The 18172-nt window shown below is 59.7% G+C and overlaps 1 protein-coding gene across 2 annotated transcripts in view; it reads right to left on the minus strand.

Annotated features, from left to right (window-relative positions):
* COL26A1 (collagen type XXVI alpha 1 chain) overlaps positions 1–18172 on the minus strand; it is a 165984-nt gene that overhangs the window by 9786 nt on the left and 138026 nt on the right. For both annotated transcript variants that reach the window (XM_040261834.1, XM_040261825.1), the window contains exons 4-8: positions 13191–13252; positions 5442–5595; positions 3130–3228; positions 2333–2485; positions 583–666 (exon numbers count right to left, since the gene is read on the minus strand). In XM_040261834.1, coding sequence (XP_040117768.1) covers positions 583–666; positions 2333–2485; positions 3130–3228; positions 5442–5595; positions 13191–13252 — 552 coding nt within the window. The remainder of the gene's footprint in view (positions 1–582; positions 667–2332; positions 2486–3129; positions 3229–5441; positions 5596–13190; positions 13253–18172) is intronic.

Consider the following 18172-nt stretch of genomic DNA (forward strand, 5'->3'; position numbering starts at 1 on the left):
TGAACCACTGGAATGAGTGCCCGGCCTGGAGCCGAATCAAGGGCGCCCCCACCCCCGTGGGTGCCCAGGACCTCTGTTGCTCATTCATTCAGGGGTAGAACCTGTCAGAGGAGATGGCCACATATCTGGGCTCTGGCTCTGCCCCAACACCCCACCTCCCCCAGTGAGGGTCCCATCCCCTCTCCCAGGACCCTGCTTTCTGCCTGAAGGCCCGGGGCCTCTTGTCTCTCCCAGGCACCTGCGCCACCAGCTCCCTCAGTCTCCCCACCCACCATCACCTGTGCAGACCTCCTGGACCTAGGCCTCCGGCACCCAGAGACCCCTGCTCTGGCTCACTCGAGGGCGGCCCGGGGCTGCTTCATGTGGGTGTCAGGCCACCCAGAAACATGGTGCCCAGCCCCAGGGGAGCTGCCACTGACGAGCAGCAGGCCCCCCCACTCAAGCCACTGCTGGCTGGAGCAGACCCAATGCCCTGCCAAGGCCGAGAGCCCCCAACCGGCCCCCTCAAGACCGCCGGCCCAGGTGAAGCCCAGGAGTGGGTACCAGTGGAGAACAGCTGCTGCTGCTGCCCTCTGCACTCACCTGGGGGGCCAGGGGGACCCCGGGGCCCTGGGACACCCGCCAACACTGTGTCCACAGCCGCGGAGGCCAGCTGCACGTCTCCACCTGCGGGAAGGGCAGAGTGGCCTGTGACCCACGGGACAGGGCCGGCAGGGCTGGGGGGCTAGAGCTGAGTCCCCCAGAGTCTGGAAGAGCAGCCCCGACCCTGCTGGGCCTCACGCAGCTACTGCTCCCTCGGCTCAGAGGAGATCCCTCGTGTGTAGTCACTCAGCCGTGTCCGACTCTTTGTGACCCCCAGAGACTGGGGCCCGCCAGGTTCCTCTGTCCATGGGATTCTCCAGGCAAAAGTGTTGGAACGGGTTGCCATTTCCTTCGCCAGGCGATCTTCCCGACCCAGGGATAGAACCCGGGTCTCCTGCATTGCAGGCAGATTCTTTACTGTCAAGCCATCAACACGGAGGCCAAATCAGAGCGCGGGGGAAACTCTGTGGGCTCTGTTTAGAGTACAAACCTCTTCCTGAAAATTCCAGGTCCTGAGACTCCCACCCCGCCTTGCTCACCTCTCCGCCGTCCAGGCCAGACTCTGTTCCTGGCTTCACTCCACGTGCCCATCCTGAAACACCTGACTAGCTCACTCTTGTGGGGCCTCCTCCAGGAAGTCCTCCCTGACCACTTGTCTGAGCTGCGGGGCCCTGGGGCCAGGTGGGGTCTGTCTTGTGGCCTGGGTCCCTCCAGGGTGAGCCCCATGTGACCTCAGACCCAGAAGCAGACAGCCAGGCTTGGAAACATCTGGGCTGGGGGTGGCTGCCTCTGCCTTTTCCCCGCCTACCCCCATCACAGAAGCCTGGGCAGCCCTTCCATAGGCCTCCTGGCCGGTGGGCCTGCTACAGCTGCTCAGTGCTGGCTAACCAGGTGCCTCCACCGGGTCACCACCTCCCCACCCCACCCCCCCACTCTTCCTAAACGTTCACATCTGCGCCCTCCAGGCAGTCTGCCCTCTCTTGGGGACCCCTCCGTCAGGATGTGTTACCACTCTTGCTCTAGGGATGGGGAGACGGAGGCTCGGAGCGGGCCCCTGTGATCCAGACGTAGGTCTAACTGCGGCGCTGCCCGGGGAGCGGGGCGGACGGGGCGGAGGGGGGCGGGGGACGCGGAGCGGGAGAGGGGGAGGGTTTCTCTGACGGCTGACCAAGAGGCCCCTGTGCCCCCGCGGTGCCCGGGATGCCACCCACTCAGAACCCCAAGTCAATCTCATCACCCGCTTCTTAAAACCTTTCTCTTTTCCCAGGGCCCTTAAACAAAGCCACGCCCTTCATGGGCCGCAGGCCCCACCCCCGCCCCATCTCTGGGTGCCCTCCCTGGACCCGCCCTTCCCCCATGCTCAGGCGGCGGGTTCTGTGTGTGCTCAAGGGCGCCCTCTTGTGCTAGACTGTGGCCCCGGCAGGCAGGAGACTCGTTTTGCTCACTGCTGTATCCCGGAGGTTAAAACACACAGTCCCACACGTGGGAGGTGCTCCATCCATCAGCGCCTGTTCAGGACATCAGGGGGTCAGACCCCAGGGGCAGGAGCTGAGCACAGAGGCAGGGACAGGCCCCTGGGGCCAACCTGGGGTTGGGGAGGACCACCCCCCACCTAGGCTACCCTGTCCCCCCGCCTGGCAAAGCCGAGGCCCCACTCACGGACAGTCTGCTTCACGGGGTTCTTTTGGGGCAGTGGACCCTCCCAACTCTGGCCCTCCTTCCCACCCCAGCCCTCAAGCGTGACACTCACTGTCCTTGTCCGTCGGTGGCTGCAGGGAGTAGAGGACGCCTTGGGGGCTGTTTGGAGGGAGCCCCGGGCTGCCTGCTGGGCCAGGGGGGCCGGGGGGTCCAGGGCGCCCCATCTCTCCAGGAAGCCCACGGGGCCCTGGCGGCCCCAAGAGGCCTGTGGGGGGAAAAGAGGAGTCACAGGAGGGCCGGGCCTCATGACTGACATTACAGAGATGAGAAATAGACCCGGGAGGGCAAGGTGGTGGCCCCTAGTCCCAGAGCCTCCCTGGAGGGCTCTCCTGGGATGTAATGAAATGACTTCCCCTCCACAGCCAGTGCAGAGGGGACTCGGGGCAGCCAGGCGGCAGGTCAGGGAGGTCAGGTCAGGTCAGTGAAGTCAGCGGGCGCTGTGGCCAGATGACCTCAGCCCTGGGGTAGGGGCAGCTAGGGTGGTTGCCAGCCTGGCCCAGCCCCGTACCTGACCCCGACAGCGTCCAGGAGCAGCTGCGTGACCTCTCGGCGTTGTTTACATGTCGGAGCACAACCTCCAGCCCTCAGCAGCCCCACCCCCGCAGCTGGAGCCTTCTCTTCCCATAGCCCCTGGTGAGACCAGGCCCCAAAGTGCTTGGAAGGAGGCTGCCCTGGGAGGTGGCGGTGGGAGGAAGGGAACCTGGAGCCCTGCTAGATGGCAGTCATCAGCCCCAACAAGAAAGAGGCTGTCTGGGATGCCTCACCTGCTTGGACAGGGGAGAAACCCCAACCCCCTTCCCCCACTGGACGAAGTCACATCAGGGTATGTGTGTGGGTGGGTGTCCTTACCAGGAGGCCCCGCTGGGCCCTTTTCTCCTGCCTGACCCCGGTCACCTTTGGATCCTGGGGGACCCGCAGGCCCTGGTGGTCCCGTCTGTCCAGGGGGCCCTGTGGATAGAATGAAATGAGGCCTGAGAACACTGTGGGCTGAGCTGCCTCCACTGGCTCCAGGCTAGATGACATTGCTGTCTGGTCAGACCTGCCCCCTCACCTGCCATGGGCAAAGGGACCACATCATTCATCACAGTATACAAACCAGTTTTGCTCCTGTTCACTTCTATGATCTCAAGAGCTACTTGTGTTCCCATTTGACAGGTGGGGTAAACTGAGGCTCAAAAAGACATGGCCCCTTGCTCAAGGTAGCAGCACCAGGCTGTAAACGAGTCAGAACCCTCTCTCCACGTCCTGCTGTCTCTTTGCTCAGGCTCGGGGACTGGGATTCAGGCAAAGATCATCCCAATAAGGCCTCCTGAGAGACCCCAGGAAGTCCTGGAGGGGTCGCCTGACCCCTGGGGATCTCCAGGTCCCAAGGGTGGGCAAGAGTAGATGGAGAGACAGGAGGCCCACTGTGTGGTCTGCAGACAGCCCCTTCTCCCTAAGGAAGGCCTAGGCCTGGGGAGGATGCTCAAAAATTGCTTCCTGAACAGATGAAGGGCTCTTTGGGGACCCCCCTGGGGCTGCCAGTTTCCAGAGATTCCCACTTGGTCTCTAGGATTCCAGGATGCACCCAGGTGTAACCATTTGTAGGGTTTGTGCTCCACCTGGTGGCCATATTGGGAACTACATGCCCCCCATAGGAAGAAAGTTGCCTTGGGAGAACAGAAGCCCCTCCCAGCTTCCTCGCTCCCCTCCAGGGGGCACTGAGGCCTGGGTCCTTCAGAAGAGGAGAAACCCCCTTACTTCCCCCTGACTTCTGCTCCCTCTTCAGTCCCAGAAGAAGGATTTAAAGAAGACAGGCATAGGATTTGAAGAAGACAGGCCTTCTGGGAGTGAGACTTTGGGGAGAGTGGCTAGACAGGTGGACCCAGGGCAAGTAAGATGCCCCCTCCTCCCATAGCAGCCCGAGCTCCCCCTCCACACAGCCTCCAGGCCCTTCAGAAGCCTGCAGAGTATCTGCTGCCTCCCTGGCCTTGGGACTGGCCAATGACGGTCAGTTCTCCCATTGCTGGGGGTCTGCAGGCAGGGGAGGGGTCAGAGTTGGGTCTGGGCAGGATTGCTAAGAAACTGGGGGCTCAACTGGGGGACAGCAGGAGGAACGGCGTCCCCTGCAAAGAGCTCCGGTGAGGCTGTGAATTATTGAGTCAAAACGGCACTGGATCGCTGGGTGACCACAGGGGTCACTTCTCTGAGCCTCAGTTCTCCTGTAACCTGAGCTTTACGAGCTCACTGGAATGATTAGCCATGATATCTGTACAGACTAGAGTGATATAAAAATCCTGAATAACTGGCACAGCACAGATCCTGACCAGTCAGATGAGACCTCAGCCTTAAACCCTGGAGTTCAGCCACATGGACGGTGGCGGCTACACCGCCACTCAGGGTAAAGTCCCAGCACAGTGCCTGGCATGCAGCAGGCATTCAACAATCCTGACTATGGTATTACAGTTACTATTACTGTTCTGCAGTCCCAGAGAGCAGAGCTCAGTCCAGTGGAGAGAGACTGCAGAGAGACTTCACAATGTGGTGGGAAGAGTGAGAGCAATAGGCCAGTGGGTGTCCTCCAACTCTGGCCAGAGAATTCTGGGCCAGAGGGGGTCCCCCAGAAGGCTGGGGGAGGCAGTAAGCCCCCACCGCTGGTGGTGTGCAGACAGGGGCTGCTGTAAAATTGAGCCAGTCAAGGATGAGCTGGGCTGGGGGCCTACGTGTAGATGCTAAGCGGCAGCAGGGCAGCCAGTGCAGACAGTAGCTGGACTGCGAGACAGTAGGGAGTGGTGAGAACTGTGGCAGACTGCAGAGTTTGAATGAGATCTGTGGGGGCAGCCATGACTTAGCTGCAGCCAACTGTTCCTTTTTTTTTTTCCATTATTTTTTGGCCACATCACAAGGCATGTGGGATCTTAGGGACTGAATCTTATCCCTTGCACTCGAAACACCAGGTAAGTCCCAGCCAATTGTTTCTGTAAGGGACTGCCAACCCCAATGGCCAGCTCTTCCATTTTTCTAAGAGAAATGAGAAATCCTGACTTTCCTGTGAAACCCCCCAGGTTTTAAACGTTAGCTCAGTTTTCTAAAATGCCCTTTGGGTGTGTATGACCCACTGGTGGAGACCCTGGGAGGCCTTCCCCCCAGCCAACTCCTTGCCCCCTGCAGGCCTCACTCACCGGCCGGGCCTGTGGGCCTTCTCTGGGGCCCAGGGTGGGCAAGCGGGATGGCGTCAGGGAGGAGACCCTCGTTCCAGGGCGGTGGGGTGTTCTGGGGCGTCGGCAGGTCATTGTCTGGGCCCAAGGGCCGCTCCGCTGCTTCCAGAAGGAGAACCTGGGCCGGAGAAGGGCAGAAGGTCAGGCCCGGGGCACGGGTAAGCAGGGACGTGAGCGCCAGGGGACCAGCACCGCCCGCTGCTCGTGCGACCACCAACCCCCTACTGGGATGTCCTCCCGCCCCCACCTCAGGAAGCCCTCCGGCCCTCCAGCTCAGGCAGGGCCCCTGCGGACACGTTCAGAGCCACCATACTTTTCTCCTGGAGTTGCCGCCACTGGGATTAGACTGTGCTTGTCTGAATAAAGACCATGGTCACTCCCACTTCACTGGTTCTTCCCTAGAGAGGGGCCGGGCAGGCTTGTCCCCCACACTGTCTGGTTCAGGGCGCAAACAGTGTGGTCAGGGAATGTTTGTGGCTGGCTGGATGGGTGCGAGCAGGGAGAGATGGACAGAGGCAAAGAAAGAAAAGAAAAAGAAGGAAAGAAGAGGAGAAAAGAAAAAAAAAAGAGGAGAAAGAAAGAATAAGTGGGCCCTGCTCAGGGCCTGAGTTTAGCAGGAGCTCCAGGGAAACAAAGATGGCCACAGTCACTCAGGGTCCACCTGGAAAGCAGCCCATCTTCTCCCCAAGAGGAAAGCAGAGGTTAAAACCCAAAAGGACACAGAGCCTCAGTAGGGAGACACTTCCTAATTCACAGCACCTGGGAGCCAGGAGGGCTTCCCTGGTAGCTCAGCTGGTAAAGACTCTGCCTGCAGTGCAGGAGACCACAGCTCGATTCCTGGGTCAGGAAGATCCCCTGGAGAAGGGATAGGCTACCCACTCCAGTCCTCTTGGGCTTCCCTTGTGGCTCAAACGGTAAAGAATCTGCCTGCAGTGCAGGAGCCACAGGAGATGTGTGTTCAATCCCTGTGTGGGGAAGATCCCCTAGAGGAGGGCATGGCAACCGACTCTCCAGTATTCTTGCCTGGAGAACCCCACGGACAGAGGAGCCTGGCGGGCTACAGTCCACGGGGTCGCAAAGAGTCAGACATGACTGAGTGACTAACACTTTCACTTATCAAAATTGTACTTGGGGCTTCCCAGGCGGCACAGTGGTAAAGAATCCACCTGCCAATGCAGGAGAGGTGAGTTCGATCTCTGGATTGGGAAGATTCCCTGGAGAAAGAAATAACCCACTCCAGTATTCTTTCCTGAAGAATCCCATGGACACAGGAACCTGGTGGGCTCCAGTCCATGGGGTCACAAAAAGCTGGATAGGACCGGAGCCGCTTAGCGCACGGCACAGCGCAGGGAGCCAGGAGGTCCGGCTGTTCCCAATGAGGCCAGCAGGGGGCGCCGCACACCGGGATCCGCGCAGGGCCGGCGGGCAGGTGGTAACCCACGTGGACCCACCCACCCCAGAAAAGGGGGGCACTGGGGTTCCCCCGCCATATCAGATGGAGCCTGGTTTCCCGTCCCGATCTGCCAGACAGGAAGGAAGAAATCCAGTGTCTCATGTCTCCCCCAACCCCGCCCCCCGCCTTAGAAATCCGAACCCCACATCTAGCTAGATTCTCAGACTCAGCGCCGCCGGGAGATGAAAGCGCTCCGAGCCTGTCTGGGGGCCGCTGGGAGTGGAATCGCTGGCGTCTAATTCTGCAGATGCTGCTGCCTGAAGGCGTCCAAGCTCCAGCCCCGGTTTATACCCCACCCAACCCTACCTGCACCCACCCCAACCACCAGAGTCCTGGGGCACCTTAATTCCAGGAGGACCCGATGGGCCCCCGGGGCTCTCCCAGGGGCCTTCGGCCTGTCTGTGGTCCTCGCTAGCCCGCCTGCCTAGAGCCCGCTGCCCCTCCCCTCCACCTGCCCCCGTCCCCTCCTGCAGCCCTCCACAACGGCCGTGGGTGAGGACCTCATGCAAGGTAAACCCGGCCGAGCTCCCCCCGCAAAAACCACCAGAGACGCCACACAGTGCGTTCACAGGTGGCCACTTCGGCCTCCACCGGCCTCCCCCGCGTCTCCTCCACCGGCTGCGCTCCAGCCGCCCTGAAGGCGCCAAGCCGCTGAGACCGAGACCTCCCCACCCCTCCAAGCCGGGGCTCCAGCAGCACCCTCCAGCAGCGCTGTCCCTGCCCCCAGCCCCTGGAGGATTCTGAGACTCCGGAGAGCTGTCCCCTCCTCCCTGAGTCTGTATGACTCTCTGGAGGAAGCGGTGTACCCCCAGCCCCTGTACAGTCATCCTGGAGCAACACCACCGGCCCTGCCTTTGGGTGTCAGGACCACCTGGGGAGGGGCGCCCTCCTCGCTCTCGGTCCCCAGGCCCCTGCACACATTAAGTACCATGTGATGGGGGAGGAGGCTCAGGCCCTGCCACCAGCCAGGCTGGTTCGAATTCTGCCTCTCCCACTAGATAGCCATGATATGCAAGCATCGTGACCTTTGTGGGCCTCAGTTTTCCCGTCAGCAAAATGGGGGTGATAACACTGACCCTGCAGGGCCACAGAAGATCAGGGGCACAGCACGTGGGCACCCAGTTACTCCTGCTGATGCTGGGGTGGTGTGCGGGGGCGAGTCACGGGAACAAATGGCTGCCTTCACAGCGCCCAGGCCTGGGCTGGGCTGTGGTTTCCTGGGCGCACAGAAAGGGTCCTTCTGAGCATCTCCTCCCTCCAGCTCTGCAGCGTCCCCGGGGCCTGGGTGATGAAGTTCCCCGAGACCCTTGGGAACAAAGTGGCACCCCAGATCTCAGGCCCCCATCTGTATTGGGTGGGTGGGCTCCTGCCCCATGAGGCTCTGGCAACCCCCAGGGCCCCTGTCTCTCAGCCCCTCCCCCTCCTGGTCCTTACAAGGGCTCATGACACAGAAAGGCCACTGCAGCCACGCCAGAGGCGAGGTGGAAAGAGAGGCTCAGAGACCGCAAGGGACTTGCCCAAGGTCACCCAGCCAGTCGGCGGTGGGGCCAGGACCCCGTGTGGTGCCTCGTCCACCTCTCCACAGCTGGGCTGCAGCCCTGGCCTCAGTGGAGCTTCACGGAGGCCCTGAGAAGTGGAGCGGCGGGCTCAGGCCATACAGTGGCTTCGGGGTGGAACCTCCTCGTGGAGGGGAAGGTTACAATTCCTGGCCCAGCCCCCGAGCGGACGTCCACTGGGAAGCTGACCGGCCGTGGCCAAGGGGTGGAGCTGGGGGGATAGGCCAAGGAGACTTGGCTGTCGGTGTGTGGGATGGGGGCCCCGGGGCCATGCGCGAGAGGCTGGGGGTGGAAACTGTCAGGACCTGGTGGCCAGGACTTGGGGGCAGGACGTCAAGGCAGGGGTGGCCCTGTCTCTAGCCTGGCTCGGGGGATGGTAGGGTCGCCACCATTCAAACAGCGGCACAGGAGAGGCCAGGTTTGGGGGTGAAGGTCACCAGTCGGGGGGACGAGTTGGATACAGCATCTTGGTGGGTTGGGGAGGACTCCTCCAGGTGAACAAATGTAACGGGAAGGAGCCAGGAGCAAGGGGAGTGTGACTTGGAGGGATCAGGGTGGGGGGCACCCAGACTGGGCTCCTGGGCTCCTTTCGTGGTAGGGCTCCCGGGCCCCCCGAAGGGACCCTCTGCCTGCAACCTCGCCCCTGCAAAAAAGACCAAGCTCACTTCTTCCTGGGGCACCTCCCTCACAGACACCAAGGCCCACAGAGCCCGTGGACCCAGGCAGAGGAGCCACGGGCACCATCAAGTTAGAAGCAGCCTACTCCGGAGTTCAAGCCCCCATGGTCTGGCCATGGCGAACCTCCTGGAGAAACTGAGCTGTCTCTGCTGGGCTGAGCTCACCGGGGAGGGCAGCAGTGGGCGGTGTGGGGACTCAGCTGAGAAAACCAGACTCCAGCCAGCCTTCCATCTCAGGGGCTCTGATGACGTCACTGTGGCCTGGCTGATTGGCCAGGACACCACCCTCCTGCACCAGACACCAGTCCTCACCCAGGGAAATCCCCTCGGGCTCCCTCCCACTCGGTCTGGTCCTTGGAGTCAGAGTGTAAACTGAGGAGGAGGGGAGGAAGGAAGGCAGGAAACTTTTTTTCTGCTGGCTTTCTACCCCACGATCCCCAACAGCTGCTCTAGCCTATCCCAGGAAGGGGGTGGGAGGAATCTAGATCAGATCCTAGGTTAGGATCCTTAGGCAACTTGGGCGCTGCAGGGAGTGAAGATGGAGCAGTCATTTGCGGTTGCCTGGCCTCCAGCCATTTTCTCTTCCTTGGCTCTAGAACCCTTACTGTGAGCCAGTAAGTATGCCCCAGAGAAGGAATCATCACTGGCCAATTACTCATTTTCCCAGCTCCCTTGTACCTAGGAGGTGGGCACATAGCCTAGTGTTGGCCAATGAGACATAGTGAATTTCTTGAGATACTTAGCTTCACCCTCTACTTCCTGCCTTTGAACAATGTATAAGGATGGAGGCTTTGAGCTGCAGCAGCCACTTTGTAACCATGAGGCACTGACCATGAGGCACTCTGGTGGCTCAGATAGTAAAGAGTCTGTCTGCAGTGCAGGAGACCAGGGTTCAATCCCTGGGTCAGGAAGATCCCCTGGAGAAGGACATGGCAACCTACTCCAGTATTCTTGCCTGGAGAATTCCATGGACAGAGGAGCCTGGCAGGCTACAGTTCTTGGGGTCGCAAAGAGTTGGACATGACTGAGTGACTAACCCTTTAGTACTGACTGACAAGAGGACAAAAGCCAATTCACTAAGAAGGTGGAGAGGAAGGCTGTGGAGGGAGTCTGGTTTCTTGAGTCACCAAGCCAATCCCAAGACCACTAAGTCTGGACTTCTTATTGAACTAACAATAAATGCTAAGAAATAAGCTGCCAATGGCTGGGTTCACATTGCTTGCCACTGAATGTATCCCTCTTGATATGTCAAAACAGGGTCTTGAGGAAGCAGAAGTCAAAGTTTCCAGGCCTTGGACTTATTGCTAGCTGCCCAGGTTCTAACTCCCCGTCGAGGATCTGCCTGCCCGCTTCTGCCTTCACCCACCTGACCCCAGCCCCCGACCCCAGCTCCATGCTCTCTCTGACCCCTGTGGGCTCCCCTGACCTCACCCACCCCTGAGGCTACGGGGCTGGCCTGGCTGCTAGCCTGGCCTGTGTCCCCCGCCCTCTCCAGGCTGCTGCCCCTCAGGGCCCTCTGATGGGGCGGGTGAAGCTCCCAGGGGCCCTGCTTCTCCAGGGGACACGGGCACAAAGCAGGCAGGTGGGCAGCTGGAAGGTGACCCAAAGAGGACACGGGCTGAGACAGGAGTCTCCCATCACCGTTTGGAAATCCAGAAGGGACCCCACAGCTGCCACCTCTCTGGACACCTGTCTCAAGCTACCTTGTCTATCTCCCCACCCAAGAGCCACCTGAGGTCATCTCTGTGTATGAGCCAGGGAGGGGCTGGGAAGTGACCCCTTCCGTTTCCACCTTACAGGGCAGCAGGCTGAGGCCCAGAGCTGAGAAGGGCCCTGTTATCACTGGGTTATTACTGGGACAGCCTGACCCCCACAGAGTCTGCGGAGGAGACCCCCTGAGGTCTGCAGAGGAGTCACGACCCTCACCCTCAGGGCCAGAGTAAGCCCACCTCCAGCCTGCTGCTCTGGCCAGGCTGGGGTGCTGCATCCCCAGGCAGAGGGCGGCGCAGGGTGGGGGCATCAAGGGAGGGGTTGCTCATGGCAGGAGGGCACGGGTGAGGGCCAGGGGGCGGGGGGCAGTTGGCATGGTGTTGGTCCTGCCTCAGAGCTGTGACTTGTAACACCCCGAGGTGCTGGGCCAGGGCCAGGCCAGGCCGTCAGCCAACGCTCTGCCAAACCACGCAGAGGTTTCAGGTGCCTGGAAAATGTCCGTCAGGCCAGTGAGCCTGAGGAGCCTGCCTTTTCTAGAGTCTCGGGTGCCACGAGTTCCTTCTAGCATCTTCCCCAGCATCTCTCATCCCTGCCAGGGCTGCCCCAGCCCCAGCTTGGCTCATGTGGCAGCATCTGCTCCCCGAAGCCTTCTGCCCCCACCCCGCAGAGCCGTGACCCAGGGAGCACACGGGTCTCCACCCCCGGCCTGTGCCCAGGTACCTGGGCTGCTGGGGGGACCCTCCTGCCTGCCGGGACAAGGGAGGCCATTCACGCTTCTGCCATGGGGCTTCTCCCATGTACCTGTACCTCCATCAGGAAGATGCCACAGCGACAAGGCATAAATGATAACAGAGCCTCACACCTGTCCAGCATGGGTTCCCCCACTGTGTCACCTGAGGCCCCGAGCGGTCCTGTGAGGCTGGCACCTCAGCTCACTCCACAGAGGAGGAGGAAGTGGGGTTCAGTGAGTCACCCCGCTGGTGGGGGGTGGTCCCACACGTGGGGGGTGGTCCCACACGTGCCTGCCTCCAGCTGCCGGTCACCACAGCCCCCATCGTGCCGGGCTGGTGTCCCCACAGTCAGGCTTCCAAGGCAGGCGGCCCGGCCGAAGAGTGATACAGCGTTGGCCAGGGCAGCGAGTGTCTGTGTGCGTCTGTATGTAAGTATGTGTGTCTCTGTGATTTCGTGTGTGTTTATACGTGTGTTCATGTATGTGTCTCTGTGTGTGTGCTTACAGGGAGGCCCTTCCTGTCAGGCTCCCCTGGGCTGGGGTCCAACCTCTGGGTCTGCTCCGTGTTCTCGCAGTGGGGGTCTCGCAGCCCACCTCGGCACTCTGTCCTCACTCTGGCCTCCCTGCCAGCCGGCCATGCTCACAGCGCCCTCCCAGGCAGCACCCAGCGCCGGATGTTGTAGTCTGCCCTTGAGAGAGTGCTGCCTCCGCTCGGGTCAGTCCAGCCTCCTGGTGCTGGCTCTGCCCTGGGCCAGGAGCCCTGGCAGTCCCGCTGCCCCCAGAGGCTCCTTGGAGGTTGGAAGTACAGCAGCCTCAGCCCTAAGCTTGCCTCCACCAGACCCAGACCTTCCAGCCAATTGCTCTGCTCCTGCTTTCCAGGTGAAGGAGGTGGGGCTTGCCCGCAGGGCACGTGGTGACGGGGAGCGCGGCGCAGAAGCACGTCCCAGCGAGGGCCAGGCCGGCTCTGAGGTGGGCTCTGCACTGTCTCCCGGGCGCCAGGTGGGACAGAGCCCCAGGTGCCCCCACGGGGCAGCTTCCCCGACACACCTGCACCTCACACATCCTCCCCTTCTCTGAGTCCTGTCCTCGCCGCTGCTGCCTGGGGCCACTCCCAGATAAATGACCAGGCTTTTACTGAGCCCCTCTGCCTCTGGGGTGAGCTGCTCCACCCCTCTGCCCCCTGATGTAGACGATGCCAGGCAGCTCCTCCTCCATCAGCTCCTGAGCCCAGCTCCGAGCAAGACCAGGAAGGAGGAGCCCGAGTTGGGGCCAGCAGCCCTAGGGGGACAGCGACTTCCCTCCTCTTTCCACCGAGGGGTCAGCATCTGGGCTTCCGCTCTCCCAGACATCGAGGCCCACACCCACACCAGCCTGCTGTCTGGGATCTTCAGGTTTCTTACTCATCCCACTCCCCTCTCCCACCCCAGGAGGCTGGCCCAGCCTACAGAAAATTACCCAGAGCCACTGAGGCCCCAAACAGCACACAACCCCGGGGACCAGGCTGCTCAGGCCTGCTGGGCTCCCTGGGGCTGACACCAGCTCCTCCCTCTCCAACTCCCTAGGCCCAGGATCCCCAGACCATCTGACCTTGGCCTCCAGCGTGGTCAGCCGCTCACTCATGTCACTGAGCCGGGTACAGTTCATGCATTCTGAAAGAGAAGAGGTGAGAGTGGTGTGGATGCTGGGGAGAGAGCAGCCCGGCCAGGCAGGATAGCCTCTGCTCAGGCAGGCAGGGCAATCTCTGAGTTGCTGCCTGGAGAACTCGAGCCTTATCTTTAGTGCCCCCTCCTCCAGGCAGCCTGCCTGACCTCCGAGCCTCCTTTCTGGGCATCCACAGCACAGAGTATTGCGGATCGTCTGAGCCAGCACCTGGGGTGCCTCGTCAGCCTGCGAGTGTCATATGCGCGGGGTCGTTATCTATTTTGTTTGTTCATGAATTTCGCTGCCTGGCCACAGAGTAGAGGGTCAAAAAATATCTGAAGACTTCCCTGGTGGTGCAGTGGATGGGACTCCCCTTGACAGTACAGGGGGCCTGGTTTGATCCCTGTTCTGGGAGGACTCCACATGCCACGAGCAACTAAGCCTGCAGGCCCCAACTACTGAAGCCTGCACGCTCTAAGGCCCTCAAGCTGTAACTAATGTGCTCCTGTGCTAAAGCTACCGAAGCCCGTGCCCTGGGGCCGGCAAGTCGCAACTACTGAGCCTGCGTGCTGCAGCTGCTGAAACCCACACGCCTAGAGCGTGTGCTCCACAACAAGAGAAGCCGCTGCAATGCGAGGCCCGTGCACCGCCACTAGAGTAGACCCTGCTTGCCACAACTAGAGACAAGCCCGCGCAGCAGCAAAAACCCAGAGCAGCCAAGGATAAATAGTAAATAAATAAATATAGCAGTGTACACACGTCAAAATTTTTTTTAATAAACTCTGCCATTAAAAAAAAATCTGATAGTTAATGACTGGGTAGTAAATGAGACACAATCCTTGACTTTGAGAACTACAGTCTGAGGAAGGGGACAGGCAAAAAGACACAGGTTGGTAAGGGCTGTAAGACCAGAACATGCAAAAGAGCAACAGAAAAAAGTGAAAGTGAGAGTCACTCAGTTGTGTCTGACTCTTTGAGACCCCGTGGATATATAGTCCATGGGATTCTCCAGGCCAGAATACTGGAGTGGGTAGCCTTTCCCCTCTCCAAGGGATCTTTCCAACGCAAGGATCGAACCCAGGTGCCCCGCATTGCAGGGGGATTCTTAACCAGCTGAGCCACCAGGGGAGTCCAAGAATACTGCAGTGAGTAGCCTATCTGGGGTTGCCAAAGCCCATCTCGGCTGGGGGTGGCCCAGGAGGGCTTCCTGGAGGCAGTGGCATCTAAGGTGAGGACTGCGGGATGCACAGTGATTGGTCAGATTCCACAGAAGGAAGAATTAGTGCTGACGCCAGAGGAGAACAGAACCGGGGACAGTCTTCCAGCAGCCTAGTGGACAGGTGCACACCTGGGGACCACCAAGGCTGGAGCAGGAAGCCTACGGGGAGGAGCCTGGCAGTGTCCTGAGACCAATGGGCAGCTGTTGGAGGGGGTAAAAGCCAAGGTCAGATTTTCATTTTTAAAAGCACACTCTGGCAGCAGAGTGTATCGTGGGAGGCTGCGGGAGGGCCCCGGAGCCGGAAGGCCAATTAGGAGACCAGTAATGTTTAACCTCCCAGGCACATATCTCCCTGGGCTGTAATCATCTATTTATGTCTGTCTCCTCCAGAGACCCGGAGCTTTAATGAGGAAATAGATGGTTCAAAGCTGTTCCTAAGAGCTTTTATTGCTCTGGAAGTCAAGAGATGCTTAGATTCCTCCCTCGGTTCAAAGCCTGACCCCACAGGCACCCCATTCTGGTCAAGCAGACACACGAGAGGTATTAGGGTAACTTGGCACAACCCATTTGGTGTTCAGAGGCCCCCTGGCTGCAGCAAGGCCCCCATGCTCACCAGCGGGGTCCCCGTCCCCCATCATCAGCCTTGTCTGTCTTTGGAGAAGTCCTGCATCTTTGTCACTGAACGCAAACCACCTTGGAAACGTCCCTGTTTTAAAATAATGACTGTCCTGTGAGAGATGCAACGAGACTCCCAGCATCTTGGGACCTTGGGAACAGGTGGTTCAGGCTGTGATTTCCCCAGGGGTGCCCAGCCTTGGGGCCACGGGGGCTGACAGCCCCTTACTTTCTGCTCACCAGCCCTACCTGGGTTTCTGTGGGCTGGCAGGGGCCCCCTCATCCTCATCGCCTTCCCCATCCACCCTGGGCTGTGCCCAGTCTGTGGCTTATAAGCCTTTTTTTTTTAGAAACAGAATTCTTTTTCTTCCCCCAATAAAACCTTCTCAGTAACCCTGATACATAAAAGAGATTAAAGACTGAGGTATAAACACTGAAACTTTAAAACAACTAGAAGAATGTATACAGTTGTCTGACTCGGGGATGGGGCAGGACTTCACAAAGGACCGGCAGGAAAGGAGGTGGTTTTCTGGTTAGACGCGGGGGATTGAACACACATGTTTCCCTCCAACTCCTCCCAGCAAAAGGGACGGTAAACAAAGAAAGAGGTACAAAGCACAGAGTGGAGAGACGGGCAGGGAGGCTTCTCAGGGATGAGTCACCAGGGGAAAGGCACAGCGTGACCACGTCCCAGGAGACCCTGGAGGGCTTGGAGAGCAACGAGGGCTGATGGTCCTCTCTGGGTTCCGGGATCCACCCGAGGGGGAAAGCCCATGGGGACTGAGATCTGGGGAGGCCCCCTGAACAATTTGGCATGGAAAGGGCGGCTCTCTGGAATGGCTCTGCGGGTAAAGAATCCACCTGCCCTGCAAGCAGGCATTGCAGGAGACGCAGGCTCAATCCTAGGTTGGGAAGGTGCCCTGCAGGAGGAAGTGGCAACTCGCTATAGTATTCTTGCCTAAAACATCCCATGGACAGAGAAGCCTGGTGAGCTAGAGTCCAAAGGGTCGCAAAGAGTCGGATACAACTGAGCGCGCATGCGTACCCTATAGAATGGCCAGGCACCCAAAGGCCCCCAGTCAACAAGGCCAGACACACGGGAGGACTCCCAGGGGCCACTCACTGCCCCTTCCTAAATACTGCAGGATCCTGGTGCCTCTGAAAGCGGCCTTTCGTGGGAAAGACAGACAGTGAAACAAAACAAGGGTCCCATGTGTCATGCCACCCACCCCACCTCTCCCCATCTACCCACCCACTCATCCGTCCTCCACCCGACATTCACACCCCACCCCGTCCCCTACCCACCCCTGGCCACCCCCTCCTCCACCTGGAGGCCCGGTGGGTGCCCGTGAGCCCCTTGGTGACCCTGTGCTCGTATAGTTTTGTTTTAGATGTGGACTATTTTTTAAAGTCTTCATCAAATCTGTTACAACATTTCTTCGCTTTTCATATCTTGCTTGGCATTTCGGCCACGAGGCATGTGGGATCTTAGCCCCTCCACCAGGGATCGAACCGGCACCCCCTGCATGGGAAAACAAAGTCTTAACCAACCACCAGATCGCCAAGGGAGCCCCACCCTGTGCCAATACTGATGGGCAAGGGGTAGGGTAGTGGGAATGGGGTGACTGCCCTTGCAGCAGAGGCCCAAGAGCATCTTATGGGGCAAAAAGGGAGTTGACTCTGGAAGCGGGCTGGCCTGGAGAACTTTCCAGCTTGAGCTTCATCACCTGCACACGCAAGAGGGCATCTCCCCACCCTGGGGACCCCCCTCCCGAAGGAAGAAGGTGGGGCAGGATGGCCATGGGTGAGGTGTCAGTCGGGCCTCAAATCCACGCAGTGAACGTTCCCAAGGTGTTCGTGGGCCATGAACATATTTCCAGGATCTGAGGCAACACACAGGATGCCCTGCAGGGGGGACGGTCAGCAGAGCGAGGGGCGAGCCTGGGCTTGCACGGGAACCTGTTTCTGGAAAGCGGGCAGGGCCCCGGGCCTAGTCTGCGCTGGCACTGGGCATCCTGGTCGGCCGGCAGGGAGCGGCTTGGCTGTCAGCCGGTATGGGGAGGGCTGGGAAGGGGTCCGGCGCCCCAGCCGCAGAGAGAGGCCCAACCAGTGGGCAGGGCCCTAGGCTGCCAGCCCGGCCTCCCGTGCCACCTGCCTGGGCAGGCACTCTGAGGCTGGGCGGGTTTTATGGCTCCCCTGGCATCCTGTCATCGACAAGCAATTAAATTATGCATGTTTAACTTTCTCTAATTATTCCTCGGGGCAGTGGAACTATGGAAACGGGCCTGGCAGGGCAATGCTGGCTGTGTGACCAGCCAAGGCCCTGCCCGCCTGGCTCCGGGCCTTGGTTTCCCCTCCCTGAGAGGCAGACTCTTCACTTTCTGGGGTTCTGAGGATTCCCACGTTCCTAACACACGCGGGCCTGCGAGCGTTTCCTTGCAGCTAGGACACAGGCAGAACTTGAGCTTGGAGATCTTTGCCAGTCTATGTGGATTGGAAGTGAGGGGGTGTGTGGGTGAGAGAGAGACAGAGGAACTGACTGCTCACTGTGGTCAGTAGAGAGAGAGCTAGAGAGGCGGCTAACTCACTGTGTGGCTTGAGGCCCGCTTTCTCTCTGTACCTCAGTTTCTCCATCTGTAAAAGAGGTCTATATTTTTTAAGTTAGTTTTATTTCTGTATTTATTTTTGACTGTGCGGGGGTCTTCGTTGCTGCATGAGGGCTTTCTCCAGTCGCAGGAAGCGGGAGCTACTCTCACTGCAGTGCACGGGCTTCCCCTCACGGTGGCTTTTCTCATCGTGGAGCACAGGCTCTAGGATGAGGGGGCTTCAGTAGCTGTGGTTCCCGGGCTTTCAAGCACAGGCTCACTAGTTGTAAGGCACGGGCTTAGTTGCTCCGAGGCATGTGGGATCTTCCTGGACCAGGGATCGAACCCGTGTCTCCTGCATCAGCAAGCAGATTCTTTACCACTGAGCCACCAGGGAAGCCCCAAAGGGATTTACACTGACCAGCTCCAGGGGTCTTAGGCTCTTTGCTCCTGCCCTCTGCCCCCTTGGCCTCAGACTACCCACTGCAGAGCGTGATTGCCAGTCTACC

Source organism: Oryx dammah, unplaced genomic scaffold, assembly GCF_014754425.2.
Source record: "Oryx dammah isolate SB20612 unplaced genomic scaffold, SCBI_Odam_1.1 HiC_scaffold_2, whole genome shotgun sequence".
Taxonomy (NCBI): domain Eukaryota; kingdom Metazoa; phylum Chordata; class Mammalia; order Artiodactyla; family Bovidae; genus Oryx; species Oryx dammah.